The 17,070-nt window shown below is 43.9% G+C and overlaps 1 protein-coding gene across 1 annotated transcript in view; it reads left to right on the top strand.

The window, feature by feature from the left end:
- Positions 1 to 16,750, top strand: part of LOC140724026 (zinc-binding protein A33-like) — a 65,407-nt gene extending 48,657 nt beyond the window's left edge. Inside the window, exons 6-7 of the mRNA XM_073038512.1 lie at positions 159 to 355; positions 16,694 to 16,750. Of these exons, the coding sequence (XP_072894613.1) occupies positions 159 to 355; positions 16,694 to 16,750 (254 nt within the window). The remainder of the gene's footprint in view (positions 1 to 158; positions 356 to 16,693) is intronic.
- Positions 16,751 to 17,070: the final 320 nt, after the last annotated feature.

Genomic DNA, 17,070 nt, shown 5'->3' with positions numbered 1-17,070 from the left:
CGATCATTGGGGCCGCGCTGCCCGAGTCTCCCCCCCACCCCCCCCCCACCGATACCCGGGACCCCGCTGCCCGAGTCTCCGCCCGTTCCCCGGGGCTGCGCCGCCTGAGTCTCCACCCGATCCCTGGGGACTCTCTAATTCTCTGCTTCTCCCCCTAGTCTCTGTCACCCTGGATGTGGAAACGGCAAATCCGTGTCTCGAGGTGTCTGAGGATCGGAAGAGTGTGAGATGGACCCCGACCCGGAGGAATCTCCCTGACACCGGGAAGAGATTCACACACTGGGCTTGTGTGCTGGGATCGGAGGGATTCACATCGGGGAGACATTACTGGGAGGTGGAGGTGACGGGGAATCGGGTCTGGTGTCTGGGAGTCGCCGCAGAGTCTGTGGAGAGGAAGAGACGGTTCAGTCTGAGTCCGGAGACCGGATTCTGGGTCATCGGGCGGGTTGGTGACGTGTTACATCGGGATTATGACCTGTCTGGTCTCCCCTCCCCTGAGTCGCGTCTCGCTGCCGGTCCCATCCCCGGGAGGGTGGGAGTTTATCTCAGTTACGATCCCGGGACAGTTTCATTTTACAACGCGGAGACCAAGTCCCATCTCCACACCTTCACTGGGAATAAATTCACGGGGAAACTTTATCCTCTCTTTGCGACCGGGGGTGAAAACCAATGGCTGAGAATCTGCTCCGGTTCCGCTCCGGGTCTGTAAAAGGGTCGGGTCCCGGGACCGGCGTCAGGAGTAAAGTCCCTGTAAATATAAATGTGCGGAGAGTGCAGCTGAATACGTGGCTAAGGAGATGGTGCAGGAGGGAGGGCTTCATGTTTCTGGACAATTGGGCTTTGTTCCCGGGAAGGTGGGACCTGTTCTGAAGGGACGGTTTGCCCCTGAACTGGAGGGGGACTAACATTCTTGCGTGTAGATTTGCCAGTGCTGTTCGGGGGGGGGGGGGGGGGGGAAGGGGGTTAACCTCGATTTGCAGTGGGAGGGGAACCAGAGTGTTAGAGCAGATAGTGAGGTGGAGGAGGATAAAGGTCATGCGAGGACTGCATGTATAGACAGAAATCAAAGGTTTGTACATTAGGTTGTAAATTAATTTTCAGAGCTTTAGAAATGGTGGAAACTAAAGATTTCCAAAAAGATTTTGATGAAGAACATAACCAGAACATATGTGAAAAAGTGGATACTTCAGTTTTACACCTATCGCAATAATTGTCTATGTTAGGAAATATTTTGGATAGTCTCTCCTTTGTTAAATAGTAACAGTGAACTATTTTAAATTGAATTAAACACTGACTGGCACATATTAAAGAAGAATTGACCATCTTCATTAACAAAGGTCATATTAAGTTCTCTCTCCCAAACTTGTTTAATCTTTAGTGATTAAGGGGATCTGCTTTATTTTGTCATGGTTGATTGATGACTTTTGAAGAGTTAATTAGCAAATATTCTCTCTCTCGTACACACTTACTGCAATATCTTCACGTTAGACTTTTTTTTTAGAAAAACTAATTATCTAAGTTCCCATATATGCAAGAATCTGATTTGTTGAATACTATTTTGAATATGAATCCTTCAGTAAGAGAATTTGTAATTCTCATTGGTAGAATTTATAATTTATTTTTAATACATTAATACAAAAAGATAACCTCCCACCTAAGGTTTATACATGATAGAAATATTCGTTGTTTCAGACGTGATAGAGGGGGAGGGATGAAAGGGGGAGGAGTGGCATTACTAGTCAGGGAAAATATCACAGCTGTGCGTAGACAGGACAGCCCGGAGGGCTTGTCTACAGAGGTCATATGGGTGGAGCTAAGGAACGGGAAAGGTGTGACCACACTAATAGGGGTGTATTATAGACCGCCCAATAGTCAGAGAGAATTGGGGGAGCAAATCTGTATAAAGATAGTAGACCAATGTAAGAAATAGGAAGTTGTAATAGTAGGGGATTTTAACTTTCCACATATTGACTGTGACTCCCAACCTGTAATAGGGCTAGATGGCTTGGCGTTTGCGAAATGTTTTCAGGAAAGTTTTGTAAATCAATATATAGAGGTACCTACGAGAGAGGATGCAATACTTGGTCTCCTATCAGGAAACCAGACAGGTCAAGTGACAGAAGTATGTGTAGGCGAACATTTTAGGTCCAGTGACCATATTGACATCAGTTTCAAGTTAATTACGGATAAGGATAGGCCTGGTCCTCGAGTTGAGGTTCTAAATTGGAGAAGGGCCAATTTTGTGGAAATGAAAAAGGATCTAAGAAGAGTGGATTGGGATAAGTTTTTTTTTTCCTGACAAGGATGTGTTCAGTAAGTGAAATGCCTGCAAATGTGAAATTTTGAGAGGGCAGAGTTTGCATATTCCTGCCAGGATAAAAGGCAAAGTTAACAGGCACAGGGAACCTAGGTTTTCAAGGGATATTGGCGATCTGGTTAAGAAAAAGAGAGAGGTGTATAGCAGGTAGATTCAACAAAGAGCAAATGAGTTACTTAAAGAGTATAGAAAACGTAAGAAAATACTGAAGAAGGAAATTAGGAAGGAAAAAAAAGACATGAGGTGGCTTTGGCAGATAATGTGAAGGAAACCCTGAAGGGTTTCTACAAGTATATTAAGAGTAAAAGGGTAGTAAGTGACAAAATTGGTCCCCTAGAAGATCAGAGTGATCATCTATGTGTGGAGCCTCACGAGATGGGGGAGATCTTAAACTGTTTTTTTGCATCGGTGTTTACTCAGGAAACTGGCATAGTGTATATGGAAGGAAGGGAAACAAGCAGTAGTGTCATGGAACATTTGTAGATTAAAGAGGAGGAGGTGCTTGCTGCTTTACAGCGCATAAAGGTAGATATGCGGGCCGGACTTGATATTTCCTCGGACCTTGAGAAAGACTACAGTAGAAATTGCAGTGGCCCTGACAGAAATATTTAAAATGTCTTCAGCCACGGGTGCAGTGCCGGAGGATTGGAGGGTAGCTCTTGTTATTCCATTGTTTAAAAAAGGCTCCAATAGAAAACCAGGTAACTAAAGGCCAGTGAGCCTGACATCAGTAGTATGTAAATTATTGGAAGATGTTCTGAGAGATCGGATTTACAAGTATTTGGACAGCCAAGGGCTGATTAAGGATTGTCAGTATGGCTTTGTGCGTGGTAGATCGTGTTTAATGAATGTAGTAGAGTTTTTTGAAGAGGTGACCAAGAAAGTAGGTGAAGAAAAGGCTGTGGATTTTGTCTACATGAACTTTAGTAAGGCCTTTGACAAGGTCCCACATGGGAGGTTAGTTCAGAAAGTTCCGACATGAGGTATCCATGGAGAGGTTGGAGAGATTGAAAGAGTGCAGAGATTTACTAGGATGTTGCCAGGTCTTCAGGAGTTGAGTTACAGGGAAAGATTGAACAGGTTAGCAATCTATTCCTTGAAGCGTAGAAGAATGAGGGGAGATTTGATAGAGGTTTACAAAATTATGGGGGATATAGACAGTAAATGCGAGTAGGTTCTTTCCATTTAGATTAGGAACGATAAATACGAGAGGACATGGTTTTAGGGTGAAAGGGGAAAGGTTTAGGGGGAACATTAGGAGGAACTTCTTCACTCAGAGAGTGGTGGGAGTGTGGAATGAGCTGCCATCTGACGTGGTAAATGCGGGCTCACTCTTAAGTTTTAAGAATAAATTGGATAGATACCTGGATGGGAGAGGACTGGAGGGTTACGGACTGGGTGCAGGTCAATGGGACGAGCGGAATGAGGTTTCCACACCGAAATGAAGCGCCAAATGGCCTGTTTTCTGTGCTGTAGTGTTCTATGTTTCTATGGAGTGAAATAAACACGACATGAGAATTGTCGATCGATTAATTTTAACTCGTTCACCGCATCCGTCAACTGAACAGAAACATCGGGGATTCAGCAGCAGCTGCGGGCGGCGGGTCCTAAAGTCCACCCACAATGAGACAAGTTAAATAGGACAAGTGGGGGCGGTGCTGACCGGAAAAGACAGTGAAGATTGTTCATTAAGTTCATCTGCCATTAGGGTGTCCCCCATTACTACTTCACCAGCATCATTTTCCAGTGGTCCAGTATCAACTCTCATCTCCCTTTCACTCTTCATGTAACCGAAAACTAAACTTTTAGTATCCTGATTTATATTATTGGCCAGTTGGCTCTCATATTTCGTCTTGACCATTCTTATGGCTTTTTTTGTTGCCTTTTGTTGGATTTTAAGAGCATCCCAATAATCCAACATCCCACTCACCTTTGCTACCCTATATGTCATTTCCTTAGGTTTAACACAATTATTACATGCCTTTTCCAGCTCAAACTGTGAATTGATTTAAAGTCAGTCCCATAATTTAATAGTTTTTATATGAAAACTATCTACCATCGCAAAGATTGTACTGAAGACTGCATTTAATTTTTCTTCAGCCTTGTACGCTTCACATTGAAATAGTATGTATTTCGACAGTTTCATAATGACAAAATGTACACGACACAGAATGAAGTTTTCCAATTAGTTACAAGGCATAATTAAGCATAGTGTGGGCATTTCTAAGTCGAGTCAATATCATTCCTTCCCTTATTTTAAGCCCTTCTTGTATAAACCCAACAGGTTTATATATTCTGTAAAGGTGTCTGTCCTTATGTCCATTGTCCTACGTCTTTCCATAAGCCCCTAATTCTTAACACTACCAACCCTTTAGCTTCTAATTTGCTAAGTGGAAGGTCTATATCCACAGCTTAACATTTAACAGCTTTTGGTGCTAAACAGTCAACATCATCATTTCCCTCAACAGTGTGATGTGCAGGGCCCATAATGTGCAGACATATAAATCAAACTTTATATATTAAATACCGTTTGACAAGTTTCCAACAGTCAATCTGACCTACCGCCAGAATGACCTGTTTAACATTCATCAAAACCGAAATGTATTCTGAGCAAATTACAAGGACCAATTTCCTCCACCACTGTAAGCCTATACTGTTGGGAAAGAATTCTGCTTCCTATGCTGATAAATGACTATAAGTCATTTCTTTACCATTACCTGCAATTCAGGCACACAAAAACAGCCACACCAACATCCCCAGTTAACTTATCTTTTGATTCATCTGTAAAAATGGTTACTGTATGATAATAACTTTCATTAATAGGCTGATGAACCAACAGACTCTCAGGCAGAACTGAATCCGATCGTGTAACCTAAACTCAACTGAAGTCATTGGAAAAAACAAGGTGTGGTTACAGAGAAAGCTACAGTGGGACATATTGTATCATCAAATACACCCATATTCCCAGCGTGATAAGAACCCAGCCACTCAGAACAAAAAACACTCTTCTTGTGATGTCCCCAACCGTCCTCCAGCACACCTTTAACAGGATGATCATTTCCTTGCCCCGCAAATTAATCCAGTATGTTGAGATCAACTTGAACCTCTGTTACTTTGAGGGCAATTGTCCCATTGCAATCAGTAAAGCTAAAACAGGAGACAACATTACTGCACTAGAACACAATCTTATTAAGTCTGTAATTGTATCACATACAAACATTTTTAATTTGAAGATGAAGCTGATCCATAAGCCACATAGACATAATCAAGAACAGATCAAAGGCATTGAGAAAAACAATGTGGGGTTACCAAGAACGCGATAGTGGGACACATTGCATAATCCAACGAACGCATATTCCCAGCGCGATTAGAACCCAGTCCCTGGACAACAAGCTGTGTGAACTGACAGCCAAAATCTCTCACCAGCGGGAAAAAAAATAATGTAACGTTTTGTGCTTTGTGGAGACCTGGTGGACGGAGGAGACACCGGACCACGCCATCGAACCCTCTGGGTTCTCCCTGTTCCCTATGGACAGGTGGAAAACCCTCACTGGGAAGAGTAAAGGAGGTGGGGTATGCTTCATGGTCAACAATGCTTGGTGCAACCCCCAGAATATGCATGTGCTCCAATCCTTTGTTCCCCAGATGTGGAGCAGCTGTTTAGACCCTACTGGCTGCCCAGGGAGTTCACGGTGTTATCATCACAGCAGTGTACATTCCGCCCCAGGCTGATACTGACCTGGCTCTCAAGGAACTGTACGAAACCCTCAACACGCTGAAGACTGCCCACCGAGAGGCTGCCTTCATTGTCGCCGTGACTTTAATCCAGCATCGCTGACTGAAGTCCCTCCGAAGTGTTGTCAGCACATCCAGGTGAGCGCTCAGGGAACTGGCACACTCGACCTTTCCATAACGCTTACAAAGTGCTACTCCGACCACACTTCAACAATCAGATCACTCTCTGATCCGGCTTCTGCCGATGTACAGGCAAAAGCTGAAACAGGTGAACCGTCCACTGTTGGTCGACCAATCGGTCTTCATGCTACAGGACCGCTTGGATGACATCAATTGGATTGTCTCCCATGATGAGGACGTGACCAAGTTCACGATGGAGTCACGTGCTTCATCTGAAAGTGCATCGAGAAGGTTGTTCTCCAGAAATCGGTCAATATCGTTTCTTTATCATTACCTATAATCTGGGCACAAAAACAGCCACACCGACAATCCCAGTTAAATTATATTTCGATCCTTCTGTAAAATGGTTAACATATCACAATAAACTTCCTTAATATACCAATGAACTAACAGATTCTCAGGCATAACAAAATCCTGAGACTTTATTAAACCGTGTACCCCAAAATCAACAAAGGCATTTACAAAAACAAGTTGGGGTTACCGAGAATGCCTCAGTGGAACATATTGCATATTTCAACGAACCCGCATTACCAGCGTAATAAGAACCCAAGCACCCAAAACTATAGCACTCTTCTTGTGATGTTCCCAACAGTCCTCCGACACACCTCCAACAGGATGATCATTTCTTTGCTCCTTCAAGTTAATCCAGTAAGTTAACATTAAATTCAACCTCCGCAAAAGCAATCAGTAAACCTGAAACAGGAGACGACCTTACTGCACCACAACAGAATCTTAAAGCCTGTGCTTGTATCACAGCCAAACATTTGAAAGTTGGAGATGAAGCTGATCCATGAGCCACAGAATCAAGACAAGATCTAATGAAACAAATGTAAATGGTCAGCAGAGGTTTTCATGTCGCTCCCGAAGAATATCCACAGAGACACCGAGAATATTTATTGCTCCTTTATATTTATCAATTATTTTACTGACACGGTGCTTTCATGTCAGCTCATTGTGCATCCACCTGCCTGGGAATCTCACCACTGACACGTCTTCAAGAGTTTGATCAGATGAATTCAGATCAAGCGCAGGTCGATTAATCCTGTTTATAAAACACTCGACTTGTGTGTTTTTTGCCACTGAAAGTTAAGTCCCATCGATTTGCCAACGGATTAATTGCTAATGACATCCTATATACAGTTAAAATCACATTTCTATTTCTAATCCATAAACCTTCATCATCTGCAAATAGTGATTTACACACCCCTGTACCTATCTCAGAGAAAATATTATTAATTATAATAAGAAATAATAAATACTGCCTTGTGGGATCCCAATCTCTATCTCAGAAACCCGTGTATAACTTGCCCACCGGCACCTGCACAAGGCGAATAAATAAAAAAATCTCATAAAACTTTACAGTCTTTAACTATGATCAAAAGGCCTGTGTAAAAGCTAAGGAACCGGCATATAAGTAGTGAAACAGGGATTTCGGCTCATCATTATATCCCAGTTATCTGCCTTCTCCAATTCAGCGTTTGGTCTATTGCCTTCTCTGCCTTGGTGATTCAAATGATCAAAGAGATGGTGTTTAAATACCTGCCTGCAACATGTCCTCCGTCATTATGTTCCAGATGGTAACCTTCAGAGGCAATTATTCCTCAGATCCCTTCGAAACCTCACACTCTTCTTCTTAAAACTCTCCTTGTTATTCTGTCTGGAATCACAGAGTCCCAACGAACAGAAAGTGTGGTTCCTTCCAAATGGTCCATGCCCACTTGAATTCACCCCATTTGCCTGCGTTTAGCCCATAACCCTGTGATCAGGTACTATCCATTAGCCTGTAAAGAAATCCTTTAAACCCTCTAGCTGAACCCAACCCTACCACTTTCTATAGTCGCTCCTTCCACATCCCCATCATTGTCTGTGGATAAAATGTCCCCTTTTAGTCTTTCTCCTCTTACGGAAAATCTATGTCCTTGAGTTTTACAACCACCCCCTCGGGCTTGAAAAGGCGGTCTCCATTTATATTATCGATGCACCTCATGTTCCTTGTCTTCGTTAAGATCACCTCTCAACGTTAGATGCTCCAGGAGATCATTGTTCCCACCAATGCGGTCTCTCCTTGTACCTCAGTCCATACCACACATTCTGATGAATCTCCAGTGCAATTAAACATTTTCTGTCGTGTGACACCAGAAGTATACACTTTTCAAGCTTTTCAAACAATTCATGTTTTAAGAAGTCCTTCCAAGAGTTCTGTTCAGTACTTTCCTAATAACGACAGGTATCCCACTGGATGCCTTCATTCTATTTACCTGTCTCAACACCTTTACGTACCGCTGTACCTCTGCGTCAATGCTACGCCTTCTGCAAGAAATTCAGAAGGCGCAGTATAGATATATCCCGAAGAAGAAGTATTTTAAAGGGAGGATGAGGCTAAGCAAAAGAAGGGGCATAGAATATAGCAACTATTTGTAGAAAGCTAGAGGAATGGAAAGCTTTTATAACTCAACAGTATCGACGTTCAGAAGTTCAAAGTACATTTATTATCAATGTATATATACTGCATACAACCTTGAGACTCGTCTCCATACCGGCAGCCACAAAACAAAGAAATCTCATGGAACTTATTAAAGAAAGAAGACCGTCAAACACCCGATGTACAGAAAAAAGAAACAGATCCTGCAGACAACAAAAGTCAGCACATAACATATTGAACTGAAGTGCTCGATAGTGAGTCTAAAGCCACAGAACCAGTCATCACTGCAGCCGATTCAGGAGCCCGTTTATTGCAGACCAGCGCAGAGACAAGGAAACCCCGCAGTGCCGTGATCTGAACTTACCTGTCCTGTCCTCCAGCCCCAACACCCTGACATTTTCAGCCTGACCTAGTACTTCAACCTCCTGAATCTCATGTCATTCCACGCCTCTGGTTCTGGCCCTGCCGCGTCATAACGCTCTCAGCCATCTCAATGCGGCATGCAAAGAAAACAAAGCAGTGAGGACAGAAACGATGAATGTCAGGGTAATCTAGGCAGTAACATAAAAGAGGAAACCAGAAATCCCCTTTTTCAGATATTCCTCACAAAGCGTACAAGAGAGGTAAAGTGGATATCAGACAACTGTAAAATGATGCTGGAGAGGGGGCAAAGCAGAACAAAAAATAGCAGATCAAGTCAATGTTATTTTGCGTCAGTCTCCACCATGGTAGACAGCAGCAGAACGCCTGAACATCGGAATATCAGACAATAGAAATGTGTGAGCTGCCTTTACTAATAAGAAGGTATTTTGGAAGCTGAAAGGTTTGAAGGTAGATAGGTCACCTGGCAGCAGAAGAGATTGTTGAGTTAATATCAATGACTGATCCAGAGTCACCAAATTCTGGAATTGCTGTGGAAGACTGGAAAATGGCGAATGTCCCTCCACTCTTTAAGGGGGAAGGAGGCAAAAGAAAGAAAATTATAGGTGAGTTAGCATCACTCAGGTCAGTTAGGTTGGTAAGTGTTGGAGTCCATGATTAAAGATGTGATTTCAGGGTACTTGGAGGCACATGACAAAGTAGGCCGTTTAGCACAGATTGTTTAAGGGAAATCGTGCCTGTAAGATCTGATCTGTTGGAATTCTTGCCTGGAAAATCAGTTGAATTCTTTGAGGAAATAACAGGTAGGATAGAGAAAAAGAAATCGCTAACATGGATAGAAGATTGGCTGATAGCTGCAGTTAAGGAGTAGTAATGAAGGTGGCCTTTTGAGCTTCACTGTACGTGACGTGTTCGGTTTATAAAAAAAATAATAAATCCAATATGATCTTTGAGCTCTGTCCTGTATTTTTTTTAATGCAGACAGCCATTTTGTGAACTGTATGAAGCGATTGCGATGGGATCATCGAATTTGCATGCGGCAGGGTCAGGCACGGATTGTGGGTGCAGACGGATTTGAGAATATGCGCTGAATTAGGGGTGTTTTAGAGAATATAGGATGTACAGGGATTTGGGGATGTGCTGTGCACAGAAATGGCTTTTTACCAGCGAATGTTGGGGTGCAGGCGGATTCGGAGAGTTGGAAGATGTGGGGCACACACTGATTTAGGTGTGCACACGAGTTTTGGGGCACAAACGAATTTGGGTGTGCAGAGATTTGGCGAAGTCTGCGGATTTGAGGGTGCACGCGGATTTTGGAGAATCAGTAGTTTGGGAGCGATGTCATTGATTTGGGGGTGCGCACGTATTTCGGGGTTGTCAGGATATGGAGGTGTGACAACTCTCGAACTTGTATTAGTCATAGATACTTCAGTAATAAATGCAGTTTGGACTGAAATTGCTTCTTGCTATTTACTCAGGCGGACGCAGCCGTTCTGTGAACTATTTGAAATGATACTTGCTCTTGGATAATCCAATGTGCATGTGGGGGTGTCTGCTGAGTCGGAGACGTGACAAAACTCAAGATTGTCTCACAAAGTACACTGCAGATGCTGTGGTCAGATCAAGACGTACAGAAAAGCTGGATGAGCTCAGCAGGTCGGACAGCATCCGATGAAAGGAGCAGTCAACGTTTTGGATCGAGACCCTTCGTCATGACCCTTCGTCCTGACCCTTCGTTGACTGCTCCTTTCAACGGATGCTGCCCGACCAGCTGAGTTCATCCAGCTTTTCTGTACGTCAAGATTGTCTCATTTGTTCATACATTAATCATGAAGCTATTTTGAATTTTGACCTCTGTTCTTATATTTTTTATGGTTCAGGCAGCCATTTTCCACATCCTTCCTGTAGTGAGGCGACCAGATCTGAGCACAGTACTCCAAGTGGGGTCTGATCAGGGTCCTATATAACTGCAACATCACCTCACGGTTCCTAAACTCAAACTCACGGATGATTAAGGTCAATGCCTTCTTGACCAGAGAGTCAAACTGCGGAGCAGCTTTGAGTGTCCTATGAACTCGGACGCCAAGATCCCTCTGATCCTCCACACAGTCAATAGTCTTACAATTAATACTATATCCGCCATTACATTTGACATAATAAAATGAACCACCTCACACTTATCTGGTTTGAACTCCAGCTGCCACTGCTCAGCAAAGTTTCGCATCCTATCAATGTCCCGCTATCCACAGCTCTTTGACACATACGGGGTGAGATGATCAGAACACACTCACCCCCACCCCCCACCACTAGACTGCTGAGTTTGATGGCCATGCATTAGGATTAGGAGTGGACCTGGACGAGCCCCCTGATGTTCTGCCTGTGACAGTCACTGAGGAAACTGGAGGGTTTCTTCAATATGAAAGTGTTTATTCATCACCACAGACAGACAGTTTCTTGGGGACCCGCTCATTAGAATGCGCCAAGCACAAACTGCATGGAGAGTTTATATTCTTGAGGAGAATGCTAACAGTAGGTGATTCAATATAATTTCACAAGCTAGAATGTCACAATTTACTTCAATATTCAGTGTCTGACAAATGCTTCTGTCACAACCACGGATTCAGCAGCGCGGCAGATTCGGCAATTGCGCTCGCGAATATGCACGTGGCAGCCAATTATTATTTCATTGTGATCGTATTTAACTGCATTCGCCCCGTCGTAGTTTTTGTCCGGACTTGAACCTAGGACACAGCAACACTTCCCTTTCATCCTTGCCTGTGAAATTGGACTGTTGAGTCACCTGAATCTGAAGACTAGCGATCTTCGTTTAATTCTCACTTGTTCTTTTCAGCCGCAGTGTAGGCTTCGTTTTCCATTTGAGAGTTTTAGTTCACGGCCTGTTTGGCCGAGCGTTTTTGTTTGCTTTTCCCTGTGACATTGTTGGCGTTAAAGTCTGTGCACTGTCGAACTGCTTCAGTGTCTCTCGCTGCGCACTCCGGCCATGTCCGCACCGCTGTGACAGGTTCCTTTGATGTTCATATTTACAGTGGAAGCACAATTAATTGATAAGATACCTGTCAGGTTCAGACACCTTTGTTGGGACAAACTATCTCCTACCAATGGTCTAAATATTAAATCTTTAATTTAATCACATTCTGTCACCGCGGGGATTTCACGAGTCTGGCGTAAATGATTTGTAAATAATTAAAAAATCTTTATTTTTAAATCTGTTGAAATCTGTCCCTGTGGAGTCGCTAAATGGATTTAAAAACCCAAGGCAAGTGCTACCTCGACATGTCATTCCGAGAGATCACCTGTGGCACAGACGGATCATTGGACAGAGACAATGTCCTCAATTGCCCAAAGGTACTTGAGTGTGCAGAAAATATTGTTCGTGTGGATTGCCGTCATTGGAGTTCCTGGTGAGTGAGCAGAGCAATTCATGTTCGGTATTTTTGAGTGTTTACTGGTGTGATGCTGTTTATGATCATTTAACAAGCTTTTAACTTGATGGTCATTGTGTACATCTCCGTCAGAGGTATCGATCCTGTCAGTTCCGTATTCTGATATTTTATATTTAACGACAACCGGAACTAAACCGCTGCCTCTCCTCTAACTCACGGGATCGACTCGAACGTTGTTCTTACCTTTAACGGGACTTTGTACAGAGTTTCTCCAGTGCTGGGGGCAAGCACCTCTCCGGGAGGGTGTGACGGGGAGGATTTCAGTGGAGCCTTTTCCAGAGCAGTCCCATTGCTGGGTTCAGGCAGCTCCATAGAAAGGTGTGACAGGGTGGGTTTAAATGGGAATTTGTCCAGATTTTTCCCAGTGCTGGGGGCAAGCAGCTCTCCGGGAGGGTGTGACGGCGAGGATTTCAGTGGAGCCTTTTCCAGAGCAGTCCCATTGCTGGGTACAGGCAGCTCCATAGAAAGGTGTGACAGGGTGGGTTTAAATGGGAATTTGTCCAGATTTATCCCAGTGCTGGGGGCAGCACCTTCCAGGGAAGTTGTACCTCGGAGGGTTTTACATCGTGAAGTTCCCAGTTCCTGAGTTATTGATCAGACAGAACCCCTGGTCCTGTGTTTTACTTCTCGTTACCAAGTCTGTCACAGTCCGATCCTACTGTCTGTTGGTCAGTGATTGGGTGTGATCACCTGAACCAGTGTTGACGGATCTGCTATCGTGTGATATCGAACTGAACTGCGCTGTAGAATTAATCCATTAACTCAGCCTTAGGTTATTAGCTTGAATCTGCTTTCCCTCTGAGACCCGTCGGAAATCGGGGCCCCACTTCGTCCAGACGAGGGATCTCGGACAGAAACTAGAGTTAGATAGATAGATAGATAGATAGATAGATAGATAGATAGATAGATAGATAGATAGATAGATAGATAGATAGATAGATAGATAGATAGATAGATAGATAGATAGATAGATAGATAGATAGATAGATAGATAGATAGATAGATAGATAGATAGATAGATACTTTATTCATCCCCATGGGGAAATTCAACCTTTTTTCCAATGTCCCATACACTTGTTGTAGAAAAACTAATTACATACAATACTTAACTCAATAAAAATATGATATGCATCTAAATCACTAACTCAAAAAGCATTAATAATAGCTTTAAAAAAAAGTTCTTAAGTCCTGGCGGTTGAATTGTAAAGCCTAATGGCATTGGGGAGTATTGACCTCTTCATCCTGTCTGAGGAGCATTGCATCGATAGTAACCTGTCGCTGAAACTGCTTCTCTGTCTCTGGATGGTGCTATGTAGAGGATGTTCAGGGTTTTCCATAATTGACCGTAGCCTACTCAGCGCCCTTCGCTCAGCTACCGATGTTAAACTCTCCAGTACTTTGCCCACGACAGAGCCCGCCTTCCTTACCAGCTTATTCAGACATGAGGCGTCCCTCTTCTTAATGCTTCCTCCCCAACTCGCCACCACAAAGAAGAGGGCGCTCTCCACAACTGACCTATAGAACATCTTCAGCATCTCACTACAGACATTGAATGACGCCAACCTTCTAAGGAAGTACAGTCGGCTCTGTGCCTTCCTGCACAAGGCATCTGTGTTGGCAGTCCAGTCTAGCTTCTCGTCTAACTGTACTCCCAGATACTTGTAGGTCTTAACCTGCTCCACACATTCTCCATTAATGATCATTGGCTCCATATGAGGCCTAGATCTCCTAAAGTCCACCAACATCTCCTTGGTCTTGGTGATATTGAGACGCAGGTAGTTTGAGTTGCACCATATCACAAAGTCCTGTATCAGTTTCCTATACTCCTCCTCCTGTCCATTCCTGACACACCCCACTATGGCCGTGTCATCAGCGAACTTCTTCACATGGCAGGACTCCGAGTTATATTGGAAGTCTGATGTGTACAGGGTGAAAAGGACCGGAGAGTTTGTTCAATTCCATGAAACTGCCTGACCTGCTGAGTTCCTCCAGTATTTTATGTGCGTTGCTCCCTTCTGTATCGCTTCTCGGCCCAGTCAGATACTGAGTTTCCAGAGACCTGGTCAGTCACGGTTAAATCAGTGAAACCGGCTCAATCAGTGACTGGAATCGGGATCAGCACCGATTGTGTTGATCGTGCAGTTCGTTTTTATCGCGGACGTTTGCCCACACAGCGACTTAACTCCACATTGAAGAGGGCAAGTTAGTGACAGTGTGACCCCTGTCTGATGTTGGATTAACAACGGTTCACAGACTCTAGCACTCCTGATCTTCAGATGAAAACCGATCCGTTGTAAATTTCCGCAGAATGTGTTCAGTAATGTCCAGTGTCTATTCTTTCTCTCTCCAGTGAATTTATTGGCGATTGTGATCCTGTCCCGGGGAAAGTGCGGCCTCTCTACCTGCACCAGTCGCTACCTGGTGGCCATGGCAGCGGCCGATCTACTGACCGTTGTTACCGAGATCATTTTATTTGAAATCAGTTGGTATTATTTCCGGTGGAGTTTTCTGGACATCACCCCTGTGTGCAGTGTTATCACTGTATTGAAGTTCACAGCCACACACTGTTCTGTCTGGTTCACCGTCACTTTCACCTTTGACCGGTTTGTCGCCATTTGCTGCCAGAAGCTGAAAACAAAATATAGCACCGGGAAAACTGCGGCTGTGGTTCTAACAACAACCGGCGTACTGACCTGTCTGAGAAACGTTCCCCGATACTTCACACTGGAACCCGCAGTGATCATTAATAATGTACCGTGGCTCTGTATTACCAAGGACAATTATCACACTGACCCCGGGTGGGTAGCATATGACTGGCTCGATACGGTTTTTGTTCCGTTCCTCCCTTTCGCTGGGATCCTGCTGCTCAACGCTCTGACAGTCAGACACATTTTAGTGGCCAGTCGGGTCCGTAAGGGGCTGAAGGGTCAGAGCAAGGGGGAGAACCGCAGTGATCCGGAGATGGAGAGCAGGAGGAGGTCTGTAGTTTTACTCTTCACCCTCTCCGGCAGCTTCATCCTCCTGTGGATGACGGCGGTTGTAAATTTCATATATTATCAGGTCTCAGGAAAAGGATTCGATTTCAATGTTTCTGAATGGATCTTTATGTACGTCGGGGTTTTGCTGAAGAATTTCAGCTGCTGCACGAACACATTTATTTACCTGGTGACTCAGTTGAAATTCAGGGAGCAGGTGATCAGCGCGGTGAAATATCCGGTCACCTCGGTGCTTCGGTTCATTAATAAAGCCGCGTCCTGAGTAAAGCCGGAGGCGGCCGCAGTGTTTCCTGTCCGTGTCCAGCCCCTCACGTTCACCACCTGATTTCCCAGGTGTTATTCCCAGGCCGATTATCCCATCGTCCGGCAGCTATGGGACATTAGCATAGTTTGTGTGTGGGGTGGGGCAAAATGCCGTCCTGGAGGATCAGTATCTCATTTGACCTGGAAGATGAGAGTCGAAGAACTGTTCCGGAAGGCGCAAACCCATTGGTCAGTGGATATTTGCATCTATTTCCATTCCCTTCTGCCATCCTCACAGTCCGACGTTCCACCATGTCGGCGGCGTAGAGTACGATGCTAGTTGGCTATTCCAATATTATCACAACAGTCTCCGCTGTCCCTTGAATGATGGGCTAACGTGAAGAAATAGGGCGGGATTTGGACAAACGACGGTCGACACTCCCACTTCAAGACGCTGATGCCGCCACCATCTGGACTGGAGTGTGGTGCGCAGAATTGGGAAATAAAACCCTGACCGATTCTATTGTTTTTCCATTTGAAAGGTAACTTATCCCAGAGTCGCAGAGATCGTACGGAATGAAACGCAATATTGTGAATTAAATTAAAGTCACTCCCATTACTTCAGTAAGTTTTTAAATGAAATCTAACTACCCCGAAGATTGTAATGAAACCTCCATTTGATTTCATTCTTTCTGATACGCTTCACACTGAATTAATATGTGTTCAACTGTTTCATATTGACAAAACGTACACGGCCCAGAGTGATGTTTACCAACACGACATGAGGTATAGTATTGCTAATTGGAAAACTATTCTTGTTTTAACCCCTTCTCCCATAAATCCAGCACTTTTATGTATTCTGTAATGGTGTCTCCCATTGTGACCATTATCCCACCAGTCTTGCCATAAGCCCACAATTATTAACACTAAAACCCCTTACCTGCTGATTTCCTAGGTGGAAGCTCTTTATCGACAGTTGGCAGTTGAACAGTTTAACAACTTTTATACCTAAACAGTCAACCCGCTCATTCCCCTCAAACCCTCTATGTGCAGAGAGCCTTGAGAATTAGACATATAAACTAATACATTGAACAGGAAATAATGATGAGTTATTTGATGAGTTTCTAACAATAAATCTCATCTATTACTGAAGTAATCTGTTTTAAGACTCATCAAAACCGAAAAGGAATCTGAACGAATTACAAATTTATCTGGGCAAATTTCCTTCATACCCTGTAAGCCGAAAACAGATGGCAACCAGTTTTGCCGTATGTACTGATAAATGGTAGGTAAGTCATTTCTCTATCCTTTCCTTTAATTCAGTCAGAAAAA

The sequence above is a fragment of the Hemitrygon akajei genome, unplaced genomic scaffold, assembly GCF_048418815.1.
Source record: "Hemitrygon akajei unplaced genomic scaffold, sHemAka1.3 Scf000153, whole genome shotgun sequence".
Classification (NCBI taxonomy): Eukaryota; Metazoa; Chordata; class Chondrichthyes; order Myliobatiformes; family Dasyatidae; genus Hemitrygon; species Hemitrygon akajei.
Note: the sequence above shows the minus strand (reverse complement) of the source record. Positions and strands in the feature narration are given on the sequence as shown.